The following is a 21,479-nucleotide window of genomic DNA, read 5'->3' as shown; positions in this document are numbered from 1 at the left end:
AGATATGGTTACTGTCAACCCAAGAAGTAATCACAGGTGAGTTTGACGTTTATCCTTCCACAACTTTTAAAAATCTCATACATATATCATACCATCATTTAGTGGGTGTGTTTACACAAATGGTATCGTAAGATGGGTATCACTCTGCAACTTGCCTTTTTCACTCAAAAATCTGTTAGTACCTACACCAATCCATTCCTTGCATGTTCCATGGTCAAGACACTTATGTTGCTTTCATTTTCCAAAATTGCTAACGAGGTTGTGATAAACATCCTTGGTCTGCTTCCCGGGAGACAGGCTTGTGTTTTGCTAGAGTGGCTTCCAAGAAGCAGAGCTGCTGAGTCACAGATGGTGAGGGTTTTCAATGAAATTGGTCCCACCTGAGTGTTATCAATTGGATACACTGTGAATTGGACGATCTCTGGGTTCCAGAATGGGCGGGCTCAGAATGTGGGCACAGGCCAAAAAGGGACAACTCCCATCACAGCTCTGGCCAGGTGTGGCCCAGCGGGCAGAGTTTCAGGACACACTCGCCTTGTGGAAAAAGAGAAACTGCCTGAGGTAAGGAAAGGCTGCCTTGGGGCTGGCGGTGAACTGTTTAGCTGGCTGGTCAGGGTCCTGGAAGGAGAAACACCAGAAGATGGAGGACAAGGAATCTGAAAAGAGTCGTGTATTATTGGCAGGCCTGGACCCTTGCTCTGCTCAGATACTGGCCAGGGTGGCCTGGGCAGAACACTGGTGGCCCCATGGCACCGCATCCAGGGCCATCTGCACAGTGAGTTCTTTCTCAAAGAGAGTCCAGGAGCACAAAATTCCTCAGCTAGGATTTACCTCTAAAAATTGATGGAAGTGAAATTTAAAACAGGAAAGTCATGTATGGAGAGCTTGCTAAGTAAATTATGACGCATATAGAATAAAATACCATGTAGCCATTGATAATCATGTATTCTATTTATTATCACAACAAATAATTCACAGTAATGACCGCATGAAAATGTGGGTCACAGAGCACCATGGATGAAATGATACCATTTACATGACTGTAAACACACACCCACATGCTAACGTACACACGTGTACGTGTACTGGAGGGAGGAGCTGTGGAGCTATCACCAAAGTGGATGGGGGGGATGGTTACCTGTAGTTTTTACAATAAGCATTTATGGTTTTTACAAAAACACCAAAGCTATTACTTATTTTAATTTAGAAAACACAACGAAGTTATTTTTAATAGACACTTGAAGTCATTTGGCAAACCTTGGTTTTCCTCCCAACAACAGCTCAGCCGCCGCCATCAAGAAGGGAACCCACCTGAGAGATGCCCGCCCTCCCCATTTCCCCTGAAATCCAGGAAGCAGCTTGGGCGAGAAGTCTCCTCTCCTAGACCAGGTTGAAATCCCTGCCCTTTCCTTTCTCAAGTGGTCTGCCATTCTAGAAAGTGTTCTCCAAACCACTCTTTAAAAAAAGAGTTCGCATACCAGGAAGAGCAGGGAGGTACTTTTTCAATCATCTCAGAGGAAGCGATGAGTCCCACCTGTGGACCCCCACGCAGTTGCCCTCCCCCTCCTCTGGGACACCTACTCAGGTTTCTCAGATCCAGCTGCAAGGCGGCATCCGGCATCACAGTGACCAGAACCTTCCGTGAGACCCTCTGATGTCGGGCGCCCATCGGTAGCCCAATCAGGCCTTCAGCAGGGCGATCTTGTGTTCCGGAACAGAGTCTTCGCTGCCATTGTAGGGCTGGGTCCCTGGTTCTTGCTTCAAGTATTTCTCTGCAGAAAACACAAGGTTTCCAAACACTAAAAAAGCGAAGTGAGGACAGGTCAGTTCACAGAATGGGATTAAAGGCTGGCCTTTTGGGGGCCTCAAGCCTGGGGAGTTAAGGTCCCTGGGCCAATGTCTCCAGCCCTGGGCCAGTTTCACCTAAGTCTCCACCAGCACCTCACCACTCTCCATGCCACGATAACCCTCCTCACTGCTGGGCGGGTTCCATGGTGTGGCTGGGCCCAATCTGCTTATCCAGTTCTTGTGGATCAGCGTCTGGCTGCTTTAGCAGCAACAGGGGTGAACTGCACAGACATCAAGTTGAGCCAAGGAAGCCAAACACAAAAAGAATCCTCTTGATCCTACTACATGAAGTTCCGGAACAGGCTACACTGACCGATGGTGGAAGAAATCAGAGCAGTGCTTACCCCTAGTGGGGGTCACTGGAAGGGAGAAAGAGGGAACTTTCTGGAACGATGGAGACAAGCTACATCCTGACTGGACGCCCACTGCATCCATGTGTCAGGACTCAAACTCACGTTTAGGATCTGTGCGTTTCACTGTATGTAAACTGTGCCTCAATTAAAAACGCACATACAGTCCTAAAAAATAAAACCCCAGAGCAGAAGGCCCCCTGACCACCTGTCCACTGCCTCACCCTCGTCCGAGTGCTCCCCGCTCTTGGACTCAAGCACCGACCCTCCCACCTCCCAGGGTTTCTGTCCTGCCGTCCTGACCCTGTGGGGTGTGGGCAGCCAGGCTGCCGTGGCTCTCACTCTGATGACTGGCCGCACCCACCTGCTTCTTCCAGGGTGCAGAAGTACAGGACGCCCTTCAGGTCAGCTGACAGCAGGACACGGAGAACGGGGACCTGTGGGACAAACGGTGATTGCAGGTGGGAATGCTCTTGCCCTAGCAAGCCACGTCACAGGCTAACCCACATCTCTGTAAGAGGAACACTTCTTAAGTGAATACTTTCTGAAGGACATGGAGATGAGTGCTCTGCAAATGCAACACATGATGCAACGGACACAAGCAGAGCTCTGCAGCCAGATGCCGCGAAAAAGGAGCCCAGCCGCCTTCCTCACTGTGTGACATTGGGCAAGTCACTCAGCTTCTCTGGGCCTTGGCATCCTCACCTCGACATGGGGACGGTGACAACACAGACCTCACAGGCTACTTCGAGAGCAGATGCCGACACCCACCTGCAGGCCAATGAGGGCGAGGGTGGCGCCCCGCTTGTGGAAGTCCTCCAGGAGCTCCCCGAGCCCCAGCACCACCGTGTAGTCAATGTTGCAGATGTGGGTGCAGTCCAGGGCTGCAGAGCGTGGCGGGGATGCTGGGGGGACAGGGGAGTGGTCACATCAGGCAGAGGCTGCCAGAAAAGGCTCTGGCCAGGGGCATGGGGCCAAACGAGGCCATCAAGAGCTCCTCCCCAGTGGGGATGGAAAGGTGAAAGGACAAGAACCCAAAACATTAGCTGTCTGGAGACAGCAACAACCATTTCCTTCATATGGCAAACAGACCCTTTTCTCCCCTAAAAACCAACTCCTGGAAGGAGTGGGCCCTCAGGGACACATGTTGGGGAACTGCCACCCTTGCTGCATGCACACACAGTGGGCGGGTGTCCACTGGACGCCACTCTGAGATGCCCGAGACCCCCTGGACCCAAGGACAGGCGAGCTCCTTCCTGAGAGCTGAGAGCAGGGTCTTGGGGTCCAGCAGGAACCCCTGCTGAGAGGGTGGCGGGGAGTTGGGGGTGACCGCAGCCCATCTGGCCACGTACTTTCCAGAGCCCGGCTCAGTAACGCCTCCCGGAGGGTTTCAATCGCAGGGAAGTGCAGGCCGCTCGCCGGCTGCAGGACCAGCATCGGGCCCTCTGACACCTGGGGACAGTTGGGGGGAAGCCAGTGAGCCCTGGAGGCAAGTTCAACAGGGCAGCTCTTCCAGGCCTAGGGTGGACGGGAGGGTGCAGAGCTGGCGGGACCCCCACCCGCGCCACAGCCCCACGCGCAGCAGGACAGCACTGTGGGGTTATGACCAGAAGGTCAAACCATCCGCTAGGTGAATGGTCACTTGGCAGTGCCTCGGGCCACAATCACACCAAGAGCTCAAAATGCAAGTCAGCGGGGTCAAAGGGTCTGCCCATGGCATGCTTCACCCCACCAGCCCCCTGAGGCCAGCAGGTCCCTCTCAGGGAGACCAGATGGGCTACCTGTATCTTGGGTCTGGCCACGGAGTGCAGGAGAATCAGCATGGACACCAGGGTCCCTGCCAGGATGCCGTACTGGACCTCCCAGAAGCAGAGCAGGAACGTCACACAGAGGGGCAGCAAGTCCAGCCCTGGGAGAGGGGGTCCAGCTGAGGAATGGCCTATCCTCAGCGAGCTCGGCTCCCAGCTACCCGAGCCCCCTGACAAGAGACACCTCGTGTGTGGCTTTTCTCATAATGAGTGAAGGTGTCGTGGACCCCAAACAGCTCCTGAGGGACCCCCATCCAGAGACCTGGGGACCGATGCTCTGACAGGCCATGCCAGCTCAAGGATGTGTCAGAGGCAAGAAATCCCTCCCTACCTGGGCGAGGGGCCCTTAAGACCTGCCTGGTCGGCCTGGTCCCCTGCCCCTGGGAAGAGGTCCCAGTGGGCACTTCTCAGGGGACCAAGGAAAAAGGGATATGAGGACCAGGGAGGCACCAAGACTTCTCTTAGATGCAGAAGCCACATAAATCCCTTAACCACTTCGAAAAACAAAAGAGAACAAAAACTTGTTACAGTAAAGGAATTGCAGGTTCCGGGGAACCTTGAGCCGCTATGACCTGTGGAGAAAGGGAGGCTATGACATGGGCCCTGCTGGTCACCCCAAAGCCCCCGTCTCTCCCCCAGCTGGGCCAGCCTGGGCAGCGGCCAATGGCAGAGGGAGGACCATCAATAACCTTGGTGCCGACGGACAGGACATACATACTCTTCACTCGCCAGAGTGTCCCCACGATCTTGGTGTCGAACAGGGGGACCACGGCCATGATAATCACAGCAGCCAGGGCAGACTTCGGGATGTAGTAGAAGAGTGAGGTCAGGTAGTCGAGTGACAGCAGCACCAGGGCTCCTGCAGGGGCGTGGGGTGCTGTGACCTCATGGCCCTGCCGCCCCGACTCCCACCCAGCAAGGAGTCCCTGCCCTGGGGCACACAGCCAGGCACCAGAGCCGACGGCACCCACACCCTGGGCTCCCTCCGCTCCTTTCCTCCTACCTCACTGCGGCGGACACAGGGGGAACACAGTGTCTATGAAAGGCGTGCTCACCCGTCATCAGGCCCCCTGCTGGGCTGCACACCCCTGACTGGGCATTCACAGCCGTCCTGGAAGGCAACAGAGACCCATTAGTGGCTGTCGGGCCGGGAGAGCAGGGGAGGCGAGGGCCCACATGCTGTGGCTGGTCTCCTGGGATGCAGGATCCGGAGGGAATAGGAGGACCCACCAACGTCGCCACCTAGTGGAGAGGCTTAGACGCTGGCGCGCTGGGTCCTCTCTCCAGGGGGACTCTTGGGCCTTCTCAATTAACCCAAAATAATGGATCGGTACGTCTGAGAGACGCCTGGTTGTAAATCCAAATGTCCAACAGGGGAGCCATAAATTAAAACTCTGTTACGGGCTGAACTGCATCCCACCCTCCCCCGCAATTCAAATGTTGAAGCCCTAACCCTGAGCACCTCAGGAAGTGACTGTATTTGGAGAAAGAACCTTCAAAGTGGTGTTTAAGTTAATATGAGGCGTTTAGGGTGGGCCCTACTCCAGTGTCCTTATTCGAAGAGGAAAATGGGACACACAGAAGCCAGGATGCACAGACACAGAGGAAAGGCCACTTGAGGACACGGAGAAGGCGGCCATCTGCAAGCCCAGGAGAGAGGTCACAGGAGAACCCTGCCGGCACCTTGATCTTGGATGTCCAACCCCCAAAACTGTGAAAAGTAAATGTTTGTTTAAGCCGCCCAGCCTGTGGTATTTTAAGACAGCTCTGGCAAAATAATACACCCCCTTACAATGGAATCCCCCGCTACCACGAGAAACGAGGATGCAGACGCTTATTTTTACTGATATGGAAAAATGCTGATGATCATCTGTCCAGTGGGGGGGGGAATATATGTACATGTATAAGTCATACGTAAATACATGTACACATACGTGTATATGTACGTATAAACAATAAAAAACATAAAAGGACAAACACCATAATTCTAACAGTGGAATTAGAGGTTAATTTTGCTTCTTTTTCACGTTGCCTATTTGAAAAACTATATTCAGACCCAAATGCCACGAGCTTTCTCTGCCGAAGAACTGGTCCTCAGGCCACATTTCCCTTTGCCGCCACCAAGATGACAAGAGAACCACGACTTGATTCCCACGACAGTACAGGACTCTGCCTCCCCCACGCATCCCATACCCCAACCGTGACCTGTGCCCACCCGTATTCCTCCAGAAATAAACGTTGTCTGTACATTTCCATGAAAGCCTTCTAAAAAGTCACCTTTAACCTCTATGGAGTTAGGCAGAAATTTCATTAATTGGTTAAATACTCACAGAATTTTTCCTGTACCCACTATATACAAGGAATTGTGCTAGATACCAGGGGACACAAAATATGACCTTGACTGAACAGGCTCGCAAACTAGTTATGCCAACAAGAGCATATAAAAAGTTAAACTGAAAAACAGAGGTTTTACTACATAAACGCTATTACAGCACCTACCAAGTCACTAGCATCGTTCTATGTGATTTCCTTTAAATCCTCTGAATAACTTTCCGAGACAGGCCCCGTCTTGATTCTGCTTTACAGACGAGGATGCTGAGGTGCGGGAGGTCGAACGGTGTACCCTGTGCCCCCTCGACGTGGTGGTTTGGGGTGTCGAGAAGGTTTAGTGCTCGGGGTCGGGTCAGGTTCCAGGACTTGGCCTGAGGGCCGGGCACTGACACCTCCTCTTCTCCTTCAAGCCACAGGCCACCCTCCCGCCCTGCCCTCCTGCCTTTCATGGGGGCCATATGGCAACTCCACTCGAGAGTCTGCCCCTTCCTCAGGCAGAGCTGCAGTCCCTCCCACCTCCACTATCTTTCAGGAATTAACTCCAGCACCAAGATGCTGGGAGCATTTCCATGCACGGGGATCTTTTTAATGTTAAACTGCAGCACTGTGTATCGGGGTAAAGAAAACCTGCCAAGATGGTGAGGGAAGCAGAGGGAGCCCCCTCCTGTCTCCCCATAGACACCGTCACAGCTGACCAAGGGAGAGAGGACCAACGTGGAAAAAAGTGAAAACGACCTCAGGACGTGGGCAAGGGCCCCGCAGGGGGAACCTGGTTCTTCAAGCTGGACAAGGACCCTCTGTCCTGGGCGGGGACCTCCCTGGAGACACAGAGAAGGGGGAACGTGGTCACTCACCGGCCAAAGCTGCCTGTGACTGGGTAGGAGGAGAAGAGGGAGCCCAGGATGTTCGTCAGGCCTGTGGAGAAACGGAAGGAAAAAGCTCATCCAGGACGAGAAGCATAAAATAGAGAGAAAAAGGAGAGGGGGAGGAAGGAGATAAAAACCAGAAAGGAAACAGGAAGACAGAAGGTGAGAGGAACTACCCAGTGGGGCATCCTATATCTGGTTCTCTCTCCCTCTAGGAAAGTCAAACCATGATCTTTGCCAAGTGCGCTGAGGTTGATTCTAGCTATAAAGCAGTTCTGACCCCAGCCTTGCCTGTGTGAGTGAAATATGCCTTTTCCCATGTATAACAGAATGAGGAATCCCTCCTGCCCAGAAAGGGGGATGGCTGAGTAAGGCAAGTGTGCACAGACAGGCCTGAAGTGCCCAGTACGCCTGTGGGCATCCCTCCTACTCTGAGTTCCTTCAAACCCACACTTTCACAAGATGACCAGCCAAGGTGAATGGCAGAAGGTCATGGCCAGTAAGCTGCCTTCCCTGTGTGCCTCTGATTAACCTGTACTGGACACACCCATGCCCGGAACCTGGCTGGGACCTCAGAACGGAGGTAACTAGCCCAAGTTCATCACCATCAGCTCGTCAGTACCCACCTCACCCAGGGGCCTTCACAAAGACCACCATGGTCTCCTTGGCTCCGCAAAACCCACAACTGGTCACAGGTTCAAGGCCTGCTCTCGAGACAGCTCAGGTGTCACCTGGGATGCACCGCTCCACAGTCAGGAAGCCTGGGGCCCACCTGAGTCCTTACTCATCCGCCTGCCACTCCTGGAGGGAGGCACAGGGCGAGGCACAGGCAGCCAAGATCCCACACAATCAGCAGGCTCACCTGAGATCCTACCTGGCCACATTCCTCAGCAACCTGACCCTCGCCCTGGAAGCCCCCACCCCCAGCCCAGGTGGAACATTCCAGGCGTTCCCAGGCACAGAACAGGCCACAGCCCTCAGGGTCTGGTACACAGCAGGTGCTCAGTGAGCCTGTCAGACACTAGATGTTGGCACCCTACTCCTAGGGATTAAACTGAACCACCTGAGATGGGAAAATGGGCCCCACTCGGGCCAGCTCTGCACCCTGAGTGTCAGCACCTCCACCACCCAGACCCCGAGAGCCACCCGCCACTGGAGTCTTACCGATGGCCAGCAGCTCCTGGTTGGCGTCAATACGGTAATTATTCTGAGAGGCTAAAGAGAACAGACAATAAAAACACTGTCACTAGATATAGATCATCAGGAAACTGTCTATGAAATGATCAAACAGGCCACCAATTTCTCCCTACAGCATTGTCTATGATTGTAAATAGAAGGTATAAACACAGATAAAATATATACATATATGCAAATGTATACACGTCTTCGTGTGTTTACAAAAAAAAAAGTAGACGTACAGCGAAATGTTAGTTAATTGGGGTAGTGAAGGACATTACAAGTGATTCGTTTTTTTTAATCCATTTCTGAACTTTCAATATCTTGTGCAACAAACATGTATTGCTTTTATAATAAGGGAAAGATGTTTTAAACTAAAAAGCTCTCTGGTTGCAAGTCAAGATGACTAGAAAGTCTCAGATGAGGCCCAGAGACATAAGCGGGAAGATTTAGGGAGAAACTATGGAGCGGCATGAATCTTAACAGTGGTTGGTAAACTTTCTGTAAAGGGCCAGACTGTCAATATTTTAGGTTTTGAGGGTCACACCCTCTGTCACAACTGCTCAGCTCCCCATTATAGCACAAAGCAACCATACAACATGAAACAAGTGAACAAGAGACCATCTTCCAATAAAACCTTACTTGTGAACTAAAATACAAATTTCATATACTTTTCATGTGTCATCAAATCCAAATCGTCTTTAGATTTTTTTTCAAACATTTAAAAATGCAAAAGCCATTCGCAGGTGATGGGCAACAGGCTGTGGTTTACTAAGCCTTGATTTAAAAGCATGACAAGCTTTACAAATGAGCACAGGCAGTCAGCTGACTTCAAAAGAAAATGGAGGGCTTCCCTGGTGGCACAGTGGTTAAGAATCCGCCTGCCAATGCAGGGGACACGGGTTCAAGCCCTGGTCCAGGAAGATCCCACATGCTGCAGAGCATCTAAGCCCATGAGCCACAACTACTGAGCCCACGTGCCGCATCTACTGAAGCCCGTGCGCTCTACAGCCTGTGCTCCACAACAAGAGAAGCCACTGCAATGAGAAGCCCGCACACCACAACGAAGAGTAGCCCCCCGCTCACTGCAACTGGAGAAAGCCCACGCACAGCAACAAAGACACAGCCAAAAATAAATAAGTTTAAAAAAAAAAAGAAAATGGAGAGTTTTCTAAGTAATAGACAAGATGAGTAAAATCTGTCACATGCAGATTCTGAGATATGCCCCTCCAAATTAAAAAAAGAAAAAAAAAAGGATCAGAAAAATAGAAACTGAACAAGAAAGATGTGAGCTGAACAGGTCGCAAACTGAAATGCAGTGTGGTCTTGAGCAACTGCTGGCGTTCAGAAAGGAAAACCCTTTAGAATGAACACTGGTTTATAGTCTCCTGGGAGTGGTCTAAGGATCCAGATGCTGGAACTTCAGAGAAGGAAACATAATCCTGGCACAACCTGGGCTGGGCAGTGAACACAATTTAGGTAGTCATAGTAACATACATGTCATATATCTGAATTTTAACCTTTAGAGTCAAATTAAATCCAAACAAAGGACTTAACCCTCTTATAGAACAGAAGAAACACATCATCCTCATGGACAACACAGAACAAAAGTCCAGGGACCTAAGACAGAAGCAGGGACACATGAAAGGTTTGGCAGCCTCAGCTCAGGTGGAAGGAATCAGTATTGAGCAGCAGTCATATAAGTAGATTAACGCTTCCCAGCCTCTCCAGGGGTTGGGAGGGGACAGGCCAGGTGTGCTCAGACACTCGGAAAGGGCACCTTGTCAAATTTTTAGGAATTCTGCTAACACGGTATCAAATACAGCTATTATTACCAATTAAATGAAAACTGTCAATTAAATAAATTATATTAAAAACAAAGATAATACTTAAAATGTATCGGTTTCTAATTTATTTTTACCTTTCATTCTGACTGATGAGGTTATTTAGCTGTATCTGTACAGTGGATGGTAGCTGTTTCATATGTTACCACAAGATTTGAATGTTCAAACTCCACATTCAGCTTGCAATCACCTGGCAGGAGGAGTGTTTACACCACGCACAGAAAAGTTCAACTGGCAAAGGCTAAATGCAGGACCTTTTATGTCCACAGAGAGCGGACTGTCAAACATTTCCAGCCACAGGAAGAGTTTTCATTGACAATCTATTTTTACTGTAGGTTTTTTTTTTTTTTTTAAAAAGCATGTATTACTCGGATAAAAAATCAAAGTTTTAAAAATCAAAGCAGATAAAAAGCAAGCAGGAGGGCAGACAAGCAAGGCAGGTTGGGCTCCGGGTTGAGATGCCAGGGAGGGCGTGGGTGGTGAGCATCTTACCAAAGGATTTGGCCACTGCGATGCTCTCCAGGAGACCCATCAGGGGCACCACAGCCAGCCCGGCCCCCATGCCCTGAGAGAGGAGACAGGGATGGTGAGTGACCCTCCGGGGAAGGACAGAAGAGGTCTGACCAGTCAGTGACCTGACAAGGTAGGCACTGACTCGTCTATGTCTGACAGAAGCAAACGTACTTCAGCTGCAGGGCTGTGAGCTCACACTGCAAGGAACACGACACACAGCAGAACACAACAAATTCCTGCTCTGCCAGCGTCCACGATGGCAGGAACACCCCTGGGCTCAAGGTAGAAAAATAAATGTGGTGTCCTTTAAGGTTGTGCCTAATCTGGAATTCATTCCTACCTGTCCCTGCACTAGAGACGCCCCTTCCTGAGGACAGCAGTCCTAGCTGAGTTCAGAGCTGCCCGTCACTAAGCGAATGCATTACGAGATAGACCCAGGCCCAGGGGCCGCTGCGGCCTCAGCCAAGCTGGCCTGGCTCCCTGTCTCTACCCACCTGTACCATCTCGGTGAAGGAGATCGTCCCGTTGGCAGTGGTCACTGAGAAGGGAGGGATGTGGGCATCAGGGAGCCCCTCGGGTGTCTTCCCAGTTAGAACAAAAGGCTGGTATCCAGTCACCTGGAAGGAGTATGCGACCAGGGCAGCAAAGGAGACCACCAGGGCGTTGCGAGCTAGGACAGGGGGAGAGACTGTCAGTGAAACCCGGATCGTCTGGGTAACTGGAGCAAATACACCTCAGGAGGTGGAAGACCCCTCCCCAGCCTGGGAATCAGCATGGATACAAGCAACTGTATGGCAGGCATGAAAACATGACACCATGAAAAACACACAATGGGGAAACAGAGGAGTGGTGACACACAGGGCCAGCACGCGTGTCATCTACTGGTCACCAGTGACTGCACGGTCAAAGGCAGAGCTGGAAAGACTTTGAGATCAGATCTCCCAAGGTGATGCCACTTGGAAGATGGAGAAACAGAGCAGGTTTACTCTGCTGCCTAAAACAACTAAAAACTGGACAAAATATACGGAACAACAGTGTCTGTGTATATATACCCAAATATCTCCCAAACTGACCTTCTAGAAATGAAAACCGTAACGTCTGAGGCAAAAAATACACTGAATGGATTAAAGACAGATTAGATATTACAGGGAAAAGACTAGTGAAACTGATGATGTAGCAATAGAATCTCAAAATGAAACACACAGAAGAAAAGAAAGATTGAAAAATTGTACTAAGCATCAGTAGCTGAGGAACAATTTCAAGTAACCTAACATGTGTCAGAGTCCGCAAAGAAAGACCGTGGAGTGGTACGGGGAGACAGCACGAGGATTTGAAGAAATAATGGCTGAGTATTTTTCCAAATTTGATAAAAACTGCAAACCTGCGTAACCAAGAAGCTCAGTGAATTCCAAGGACAAGACACATGGAAAAAAAACAAAAAGAAACTACAACAAGGCACATCATAATCAAATTGCCTAAAGCCAATGATAAAGAGAATATCTTAAAAGCAGCCAGAGAAAAAGGTCATATCTAGAGGAATGAAAGAATGACAGCAGACTTCTTATAGGAAACAAAGCAGGCCAGAAGACAGGAGAACAGCATTTTTGAAGTGTGGAGGAGGAAAAAAACTATCTAGAATTCTATATCCAGCAAAGCTACCCTCCAAAATAAAAGTAAAACACTGACTATTTTGGACATACAAAAGCTGAAAGAATTCATCACCAACAGGCCTGCACTACAGGAAACAATATAGAAGGTTCTCCAGGCAGAAGGAAAATGATACAGATGGAAATCTGCATCTACACAAAGGAATGAAAAGCACCGGAAAGATGTATAATGTGGGAAGATATAACAGACTTTGTTCTCGTTACTTATACATCTTTAGAAGTAACTACATGTTTAAAGTGGAAACAATAATGACTGAGAGATTTAAAACACATGTTGAAAAAAAAAATATGATAACCATAGTACAAAGGCTAGAAGAGGAGAAATGGATGTATCTGATCATAAGGTTCTTATATCAACGTGAAGTTGGAATGTACACTGTATTAAGATACAGATGTATACGATAAACCCTAAAGCAACCACCAAAAACAAACAAGCAAAAACAAAAACACACACACAGCAGTTAGAGCCATTAAGCCAATAAAGAGAATAAAAAAGGAATCAGAGAAAAATACTCAATCCAAAAGACGGTAGAAAGAGAGGGAAAAGGGAACAAAGAAGAAATGAGACAATAGGAAACAAAGAGCAATATGGTAGATCTAAAGCTAGATATATCAATCATCACATGGAATGTAAACATTACCCCACCCCCCAATGAAAAGGCAGAGATCATCAGATTGTATTAAAAAACAAAACCCGTCTATATGCTTCCTACAAAAAACACACTTTAAACATAAAGACACAAATAAGTTAAATAGGTTCAAAGTAAAAGGATGGGAAAACATATGCTAATACTAACCAAAAGAAAGCTGGAGCAGCTCTACATGAAAGTAGAGTTCAGAGCAAAGAATGTTACCAGGATAAAGGGGGTCATTTCCAGAGAAAATTATAATCCTACATATGTTATGTACGTACAACGTTTGTTCTCTGACCGTAATGGAATTATGTTAGAAATCAGTAGCAAAATACTAATTAAAAAATCCCCGAATATTTGGAAACTAATTCCTAAAAGGCTCCTGGTTCAAAGGGTAAATAATCCACAATTCAAAAGAGAAGTCAAAATGGAAATTAGAAAGTATTTAGAACTAAGCAAAAATGAAAACACAACCTATCAAAATTGTGGGATGCAGCTAAAGCAGTGCTGAGTGGGAAATTTATGACCCTAATCACTATACTGGAAAAGAAGGAAGGTCTCAAAGACCTCAGCTTCTGCCTTAAGAATTTGAAAAAGAAACGTAAATTCAAAATCAGCCAATGCAAGGAAATAATAAAGATCAGAGCAAAATCTACTAATAAGAAAACAAAAGCAACAGAAAGATCAATGCAATCAAAAGTTGGTTCTGTGAGATAAATAAAATTGATACACTTCTCGATCAACTGATCAGGAAAAACGGCAAGTGACCTGGGAGCAAGTCCTCACTCTGCCTGCTCCTAGGTATGTGGCCTTGAGAAGTCTTATTTGGTTTGTCTGTTTTACGTTTCAGAGCCTCATTTTCCTCACTGGCAACACAGGGAAAATAATATCCCATCCTCAAGGCTGCTATGACAATCAAAAGAAGTGATGTTTGTAAAATGCTTTATAAGCCATCCATCACTGTATGTCAGATTACAGCTCATTCAATTTCTGCAAGTCTCTACTTTTTCATCTGCAAAAGGGGAGAAATGACAACTGTTCCACCTACCCCACAAGAGTGTTCTGGGGCTAAACAAATTCTCTACAAATTGCTAAACAAACACAAGGTACTATTATAGGTTAACCTGTCCTCACTCAGCTAAAATACAAGCTGAAACGATGACTTTTTAACAAACATAGTTGGGAGCTCAGTAACTAGTTTCCTAAGGACACACCACATATTCTGGAGAGAAAGAAGACAGTAGTCCCTGAGAAGCCTACAGGGTTTTGGAGCAGCATTTCTCAAACCTCAGTGTGCCCACACGTCACCTGACAAGCATGTTAACGTGCAGATTCTGCGCCAGAGGTCTGGGTGGGCCTAAGAACCTGCATTTCCAACAAGCTCCCAGGGGATGCCTGTGCTGCTGGTCAGAGGCCACATTTTGAGTGTCAAGTTTTAGGCAATAGAGCCTGTTTTCACTATTTTACAGATGACTGTACTAAAGCTCATAAAATTTTGACAAGTGACTCATGCAAGTGCCAGGTAAGTGGCTAAACTAGGACTTGAAACCAGTAGTTTCACCATAAACCCAGTGCTCTTCCACCCTCCCAAGTGCTCAGCGTTTACCCATGGCCTCCGGGCTGCAGAATGGGGTCTGGTGAGTGACTCTTGGGACTGGGGACAGCCGGAGAAGCTGGAAGTGACTCAAGGGCTGAAATCTAGCCACCTCCTCCCTCCCACAACTGGCTGGATTTCATGGCTGCGGAGTAGGGCCAAGTGGGGTGATTTCCATTGCCCTCAGCTCTGGAAAGGCCCAGTAGATATCAATGCTTCCTTGCTTTGCTGTACCTGCCATTCTCTCTCTGTGTCACCTACTGGCAGCTCAGTGGAGAGATGTCCATCCCCACCCCCATCCCCACCCCGAGATGGCCCTTCAACCAGCCAACGGTTCCACTAACTCTCCTCATCTTGTCTTTTACTTCAGCCTTTCTTTACAGATCCTCTGGTTAACTGCGACTCAACCTGTTGATTCCAGGCCTGAAGCAAAATGTTTACCCTTTGCAGCTGCACAATTAAAACAGGACCAGTTTGTCTCAGTGGAACTTGTTTTCTCCTCCAGAGACCTGCCAGAGTTTCTCAACCTTAGCACTGCTGACATCTTGGGCCAAATCATTTTTTTGCCATGGGAGACTGTACATTGCAGGATGTTTAGTAAAATCTCTGGCCTCCACCCATCAGAAGCCAGAAACAGTCTTGCCCAGTAGTGTCAACCAAAAATGTCTCTGAACATTGCCAAATGTCCCCCGGGGGCGGGGGCGGAGCAAAATCATCCCTAGCTGAGAACTTCTGCTGCTAAACAGAGCTCTCAGCCCTGGATGCGTATGGGAACCACTTAGCGAGTGACGTAAAGATCTCTCCGGGTGGAATTCGGGTTCCTGGGGTGACTACAATGTGAGGCCAGGTTGTGTAGGACAAATCTGGAAACGGTCCCTCAGCCAGAAGGCCCCCTCACCTGTGGTGGCAGTCCAAACCAACCCATGGCTGAGCCGCACGCCAGTGGGCATCTCGGGATGGACGGGAGGCACGTGGTCCCGCATCAGCTTTAGCACGAGCAGCAGCACCATGCAGACCAGTCCCAGCACTGCATCGCCCACCCTGCAGACAGACACCGGTCACCGCCCAAACCTGCTGATAGCACAGGCCTTCTGGCCTTTGGTTGCTGCTTCTGCTGGAAAACTTTCTCTCTCGAATGCTCTTTTTGTTTTTCCCTAAGTAACCTGTGTCCCTGTTCCATTTCAAAACTTTATTCGAAACTTAGTAGGTACACAGGCCCTGGGAGCTGAAGCCCAGATGACAGTGGTAGCCGTAGGCACGCTACCAGCTCACGTTTTTAGTCACATAGTTCTCTGGGCTACACGTCTCGTCAGTTCAGGGAGATTCACTCCTGACTGCCTATGATGCTCTCTGACCGGTCCATCTCCATCTCCACTACCCCCCATGTGGCTGACCCCCACCAGGTGCATCTTATGGGCCAGGAAACGTCAGCAGCAGATCAGAAGGGGAGGAGAGAATGGTCACAGGGTCTCCCCCACTCCCTCCAGGCAGCTCCCCCTACAGCTCCCCCCAGGTCACTTCTTCCTCTTGCCCCTCCAGCCAGTGAGGTGCTCTGGCCTCCAGCTGGGCTCATCGAGCTGCATCTCCTATTTGTCCCTTTAACCTGCTTGCTCTCTGAGAGAAGCCCCTCCATTTGAGTGATGTGCTTGCAGTAGGAACTCTCTCCACCTGCCGCCCGTCCCCTGGCACCTGCATGTCTGTTGGCCTCTGCCTTCCCTTGCCCTGTGGTTCTCTTGCTCACTGAACTATGAACTCTTTGAACGAGAGACCACCTGCCCTTCCTTCATATGGTCTCTTCTCACTTCGACCACAGGAGGAAGCCCTGCATGGGGCCACGCTGACTGGCACACTGGACCGACCAGAGCAGAGCTTCTCAAGCTTCAATGTGCCACCTGGGCCTCTTATTAAGCCGACTGATTCAGCAGGTCTGGGCCGGCCAGACTGTGTTTCTAACCAGCTCCCAGGTGATGCCGATGGTGCTGCTCGCGGGACCCCTGTTTGAGCAGCAAGATCCCAGAGAATTGGAATAAATGTCACCTGGGAGTGGAAATGGGGAGGGAACCGGGAGAGGGATCTAGAAGGAAGAGCTTACTTATGGGGGCGGGGGGAGAAACACAGCCAGCCGGTACCTGGTCTCTCCGATGTTGTGGAAAGTGTAATACACTTGCAGAAAAAACTGCCTGGAGATGTGCTGCAGTCCCAGCAGGTTCTGTCAAACAAGAGATTCTGATTAGACAGCCTTCTGCGATATAAAGGCCTGAAACTCATCCCTTGCAGCATCTCAATACTGTTCCAAACCTGGAACCCCCCCCCCCAAGGGCCCTTCCTGGGGGAAAACATCTCCTGGCTCTTCCAGGCCTATCTGTCCATTCCCAAAGTCCCCAAGGGCAGGAGATCAAAGTTATCCCTCCCGGGGGGAAGTGGGGGTGCTGACGGTATTTCACAATGTTCATGTTGTCCCACGTCTTTGCAAATTACTTTCCTATCTGAGGAAAATCAGTCTGGGCGACCTCAAACCAAGGAGACTGGTTCAACTGCTCCCTGGTATGGGGCCCGGCCCGCCCCCTCAGGCCCGGCTGCCATCTGTTCGCGATCCCGTCCATCACTCAGCGGCCCGCCCTTCACAGCGCAGACCTCACCGCCATTGGCCTGAGGCCGCGTCCGTCACTCGGAGGCCCGCCCATCGGGGACCGCCCCCTGTCGGAAGGGAAAGTCTCGCCATGAGGTGGGCAGACCTGCACGGCCGGGGGTCGAGGGGGCGCCGAGGTCCTCCAGGGAGGAGCGCTGAGGGGACCCCGCCAGGTCGGGGGTCCTCGGCTGGGAGAAGGGGCGCCACTCTGTACTTTAGTTCTTTATCTGGTTGGGCTCAGAAGGGGAGGTCGAGGCCCAGACTCCCAAGGCAATCAGGCTCCAAGAACCCCAAAACCCACCGTGTACACAGGTCCCGAAGGGGAAGGGCAGACATGGACAGCGGCTTCTGTCCTGGACAGGGACTCCTGCGTGGGCAGGTCAAGAGGACCCCCACCCCAGCCTAGAGGCTCTCAGATGACTGTCATGACCTAGTCAAGGTTTTGAAGACAGAGGCCTAGGGTTGCCAAATACGAATGCATAAAGAAGCTACCCTCTCACTGTGTTATGAAAAAAGAACATTCTTGACACTAAAAATGAAAGATAATGTTTCCAGAATAAAGGACAGAGCATCCCACAAAACAGCACTTGCCAAGCTTACCCTGACATATGTGTGTACATAATCTATAGTTCGAATTTACCCACATTGTTCTAGGCTGTTTCCTCCTCTATAAGTGGAGATAATAATAAGCCTACCTCCCAGAGAACTTCTGAGAACTAAACATAGGGAAAGTTTAACCCAGCACCCAGTGACGTGTCAACTACTTTATTCTCTCTCACACGTACCCTCTTAGGCTTCATGTTCTTACTTTCTCATTCGGCCTCCATCTGCGAAGACTGTCACGGGCCACACTGAAGCAGAGCCTGACTGTGGGAACCACACCATGGAGAGGCGTGTGTGTGTGTGTATATGTGTGTCTCCCTGAATCTGTACAATTCAGCTCAGTTTCATTCTGCATACCCAAGCACAGCTCCGGGCAACCACACTGGAAGTAAAACAGTGCCTGCCTTCCAGGTATGCAGAACCCAATGGAAGGAGAATAAATGATATCCTCAGATAACCGATGATCACTGATTCCAATACTTCTCATAGGTGTTTAAACAGAAACATAAAAAAGCACGATATTTGAAAAACATTAAACAAAAACTTGGAAAAGAAAGACATAAAAGTGAAATCACCTAGCTAAATTAGCTTGGGGAGCAATTTGCTTGTCGGAATTTTGGCAGTACACTCGTGACTTGTAAAGGCCCAATGGTTCAATATGCAGTAGGGGCAGGACTCTGTGAGGGGAACCAAGCACTCAGGCATGAAAACTCCAGCAAGAGCAGGGGCTGTCATTACTGGTCCCCCAAATTACCTGTTGTAGAACTTGGCCATCACTCAATATCTCCCCCAAAGGATGATTTTATTAATGGAGACTCATGCCAGCACGACAGGCTCTGAGCCCCCAAATAGCAAGAGTTTGACCCACACATATCAGGACCTGGCCTTGGTCCTGCTAGCCAGCAGATGCCCCAGGGCCAACTAGGGTGCCTACCTTAATCTGCCCAAATCCGATGATGATGGCGGCAGCCGAGGTGAAACCTTTAATGACGGGACAGGAGATGAAGTCCAGCAGGAACCCTGGACAGCCAAGAGGGAACACCAGGCTGGTCCCAGCCCCACTGGGTCAGTGTGGGCTGGGAGAGGTGGTATAGGTGGGATTGGGTCTAAAGACTAGTGGCATACCCTGTTTGGGCTGGTTTGGAGAGCAGGAAAGAGACTAGGGACTGAGGCCCAGGGCACTTCTCCAAGTGTCCTGGCCTCTGAGCACAATAGAGGAGAGCTGAGAGCCACCCCTCTTCACTCACACACACACACACACACACACACACACACACACACACACACACACGGATAGCCCTTGGAAGGCAAAGAAGGAAACGCTGAAGGCAGGGCATCCCCAGAATGAGGTGCCTCGGTACCCCAGGAAGAGCAGAACTGCAACCCCCCGTCCCCATGACAGGAAGGTCTGAGTGCCTTACCCAAGCGCAGGAACCCCATGCCTAATTGGATGCAGCCCGACAGAAAGGCCAGCAGCACAGCATAGGCAGGCTCGTGGAAGGTGTAGAAGGAGACCAGGAGGGACATGATGGCCGTGGGGCCCAGAGTCACATCTCGGGAGGTACCCAGAAAGAAATATACGAAGCACCCCATGAAGGCAGAGTAGAGGCCGTACTGTTGGGCAAAGAAAGCAATGAATATCCAGGAGGCACATGGCACCCGCACAGGGTCCCTGGTGTAGCTGGTTAAGCACAGGGATCTGTGTGGTCCATTGTGTATTCTGGGCACAGCAGCACATACAGGCGGGGTGAACTGCTCACCCTCTGTTACCCAAGGTTGTGGACTTACAGTGACTACGGGGCCTCTTTTCTACCCACACCCAACTGGGGCCTCGTGTCCTTATGTCTGAGCCTGTGATTCTGAGAAAGCATTCTTAAAGCCAGAGTGAGTCATCCCACTGGCCCCATCAGGCAGTCCAGAACTAGCTTGGTGCCTGTGTGTGACAAGCATACAAGAGGGGTTACAGGAGCACGCGTCTGCCCAAAGGCAGTCACACGCTCCAGGTTGTAAACTAAGGCTTCTTGGGCCCCATGGGACTGGAGCCCAGGGTGCCCCCTTGTCTGGAGGGAATACTATGCATGCATTTCTACTCTGCTCCTGGGTGAGCACTAAGGCCTGGAGTGGGGTCAGGCTAAGGCGAAGGGATGTGGTGGGCAGCAAGGGCACACATCTCACCTGGGGAGGGAGTCCAGCCACCTCGGCATAGGCCAGAGCCTGGGGAATGACTGTGAGCCCGACTGAGATCCCAGCGATGAAGTCCATCTTCAGTGCGTGCCAGGTGTAGTCAGGCAGCCAGGCCAGGAAAGGCAGCCTCTTCTGCATGGTCGCAGTGGACCAGCAGCAGGACATCGGGGCAAAGCCCTTGGGCGGCTTCATAGTAGATGACATGTCTAGGAAGAGTCGGGGTCGGGGGGACACAGACCAGCAGTCAGTGCCTGGGCTTCAGAAAACCCAGCAATAGGGTGAGGTGAGAGTGAGGGTGAGGTCCAGAGACATCAGGAGATGCGCAATCGGTCTCTTCTCACCCAGGGGGGTGGAGCTAGATGCGTTAAATCTCCCCTCACCTTGCTGATCTGAGTCAGGAAGCCAACAGCCTGTGCAGAGAAGGCGTCAACCAAAGGTGGAGTGCCCCCCGCCACCGACTGCTCTCCCTGAACCCCACCTGCCCAGACCCTAGGTGCCTTCTCTTCCTCCATCGACTCTGGCCAGAAAAAATAAATGATTTCTCACTGAGAAATTCAAACACTAATCACTAATTAGACTCAAGGTTTCTCCTCCCAAGAGAATCTGTTTCCTTTTTTTATTCCCCCCCCCCAGGAAATTTAACGGGGAGCAGTGCAGAGAAAAGCAGGCCCACGGAGATACCCACACGTAGCCGGCGAGGAGTGGGTGGGGTGACTGGAGGCCCTAAGGTTTTCCAAGTGCGCAGCAGAGCAGGCTCCACCCACTACGGCAGACTGCGGCGCTGCGGTGGTGGGAGGGCTCCCGTCCTGAAGCTGCGCATCACCCCAACCCCCACCTGTGGCGTCTATATCCTTAGAGGAGCCTTAGGTATTCTAGTTGGTTCTGAAAGAACGTCAGAGGCTCCCCCAGTAATTCACGGCGCGCATCCTCTAGGGTCCTGGTGCTCATCCTCTAGGGTCCTGGTGCTCCTGGCGCGCAGAGCCCGTCCCAAACCACCCCCAGCCCCGGTGGGGCTGCTCTGGACAGAACCGGCCCCCCACCCCCGAAGCCCCTTGTCCCGGACGCTGGGGTCTACGGGCGGGGACCCCACACCGTCTGCCGGTCCGTGGCCTGCCGGCCCCAGCAAGGCGGACGATGGCGGGGACCTGGGTGGGGCTGAGGTGGGTAGGGAGCGGGGTCCCCGCGGGACGCGCCCGTACCCTCGGACCACTTGCCGCCCCCCCCCACGTCGGCCGCCCACCAGCTACCCCGGCCCGTGCCCTGGCAACTTGAGCACTCGACCCCGGGCCCCGCCGCCGTCAGCCACGCACTCACCGGACGCCACAGCTCAGGGTCTCCCGTCGTCGCCGCAGCGGGTCTGCAGGAACCGCAGAGGTTGGGGGAGCGGGAGCCGGAGCCGGGGCGGGTCCTGGGCGGGTCCTGATGTGCACGTGA

The 21,479-nt window shown here is 50.9% G+C and overlaps 1 protein-coding gene across 4 annotated transcripts; it reads right to left on the bottom strand.

Moving 5' to 3' along the window:
* Nucleotides 1-936: 936 nt before the first annotated feature.
* On the bottom strand, nucleotides 937-21,476 carry SLC26A11 (solute carrier family 26 member 11). 4 transcript variants are annotated; one of them, XM_082441525.1, is made up of 17 exons: nucleotides 21,360-21,476; nucleotides 20,037-20,251; nucleotides 19,283-19,475; nucleotides 18,796-18,881; nucleotides 16,759-16,838; nucleotides 15,528-15,670; nucleotides 11,231-11,406; nucleotides 10,716-10,788; nucleotides 8,368-8,418; nucleotides 7,192-7,252; nucleotides 5,062-5,117; nucleotides 4,725-4,865; nucleotides 3,980-4,107; nucleotides 3,551-3,650; nucleotides 2,970-3,103; nucleotides 2,563-2,635; nucleotides 937-1,772 (listed from the first exon to the last, which is right to left on the bottom strand). In XM_082441525.1, exons 2-17 carry the CDS (start codon nucleotides 20,247-20,249, stop codon nucleotides 1,681-1,683), a joined length of 1,800 nt encoding a protein of 599 aa, XP_082297651.1. In that variant the 5' UTR covers nucleotides 20,250-20,251; nucleotides 21,360-21,476; the 3' UTR covers nucleotides 937-1,680. The 4 variants fall into 4 exon arrangements, with proteins under 4 accessions (XP_082297651.1, XP_082297652.1, XP_082297654.1 ...); XM_082441526.1 differs by lacking the exon at nucleotides 21,360-21,476 and adding an exon at nucleotides 20,731-20,754; XM_082441527.1 differs by having other exon boundaries at nucleotides 1,702-1,772; nucleotides 2,502-2,635.
* Between the last annotated feature and the right edge of the window lie 3 nt (nucleotides 21,477-21,479).

This window comes from Balaenoptera physalus, assembly GCF_965194825.1.
Source record: "Balaenoptera physalus genome assembly, chromosome: 20".
Classification (NCBI taxonomy): domain Eukaryota; kingdom Metazoa; phylum Chordata; class Mammalia; order Artiodactyla; family Balaenopteridae; genus Balaenoptera; species Balaenoptera physalus.
Note: the sequence above shows the minus strand (reverse complement) of the source record. Positions and strands in the feature narration are given on the sequence as shown.

Bases quoted from the DNA above. Each gene is read 5' to 3' on its own strand.
- SLC26A11 (XM_082441525.1), bottom strand. From the start codon at position 20,249: ATGTCATCTACTATGAAGCCGCCCAAGGGCTTTGCCCCGATGTCCTGC. The intron at 3,651-3,979 runs GTAGCCCATCTG...AACTGTCCCCAG, and splicing joins TGGCCAGACCCAAGATACAG to GTGTCAGAGGGCCCGATGCT. The intron at 1,773-2,562 runs GTGGGTGCGGCC...TGTTTTCTGCAG, and splicing joins CTGCACCCTGGAAGAAGCAG to AGAAATACTTGAAGCAAGAA.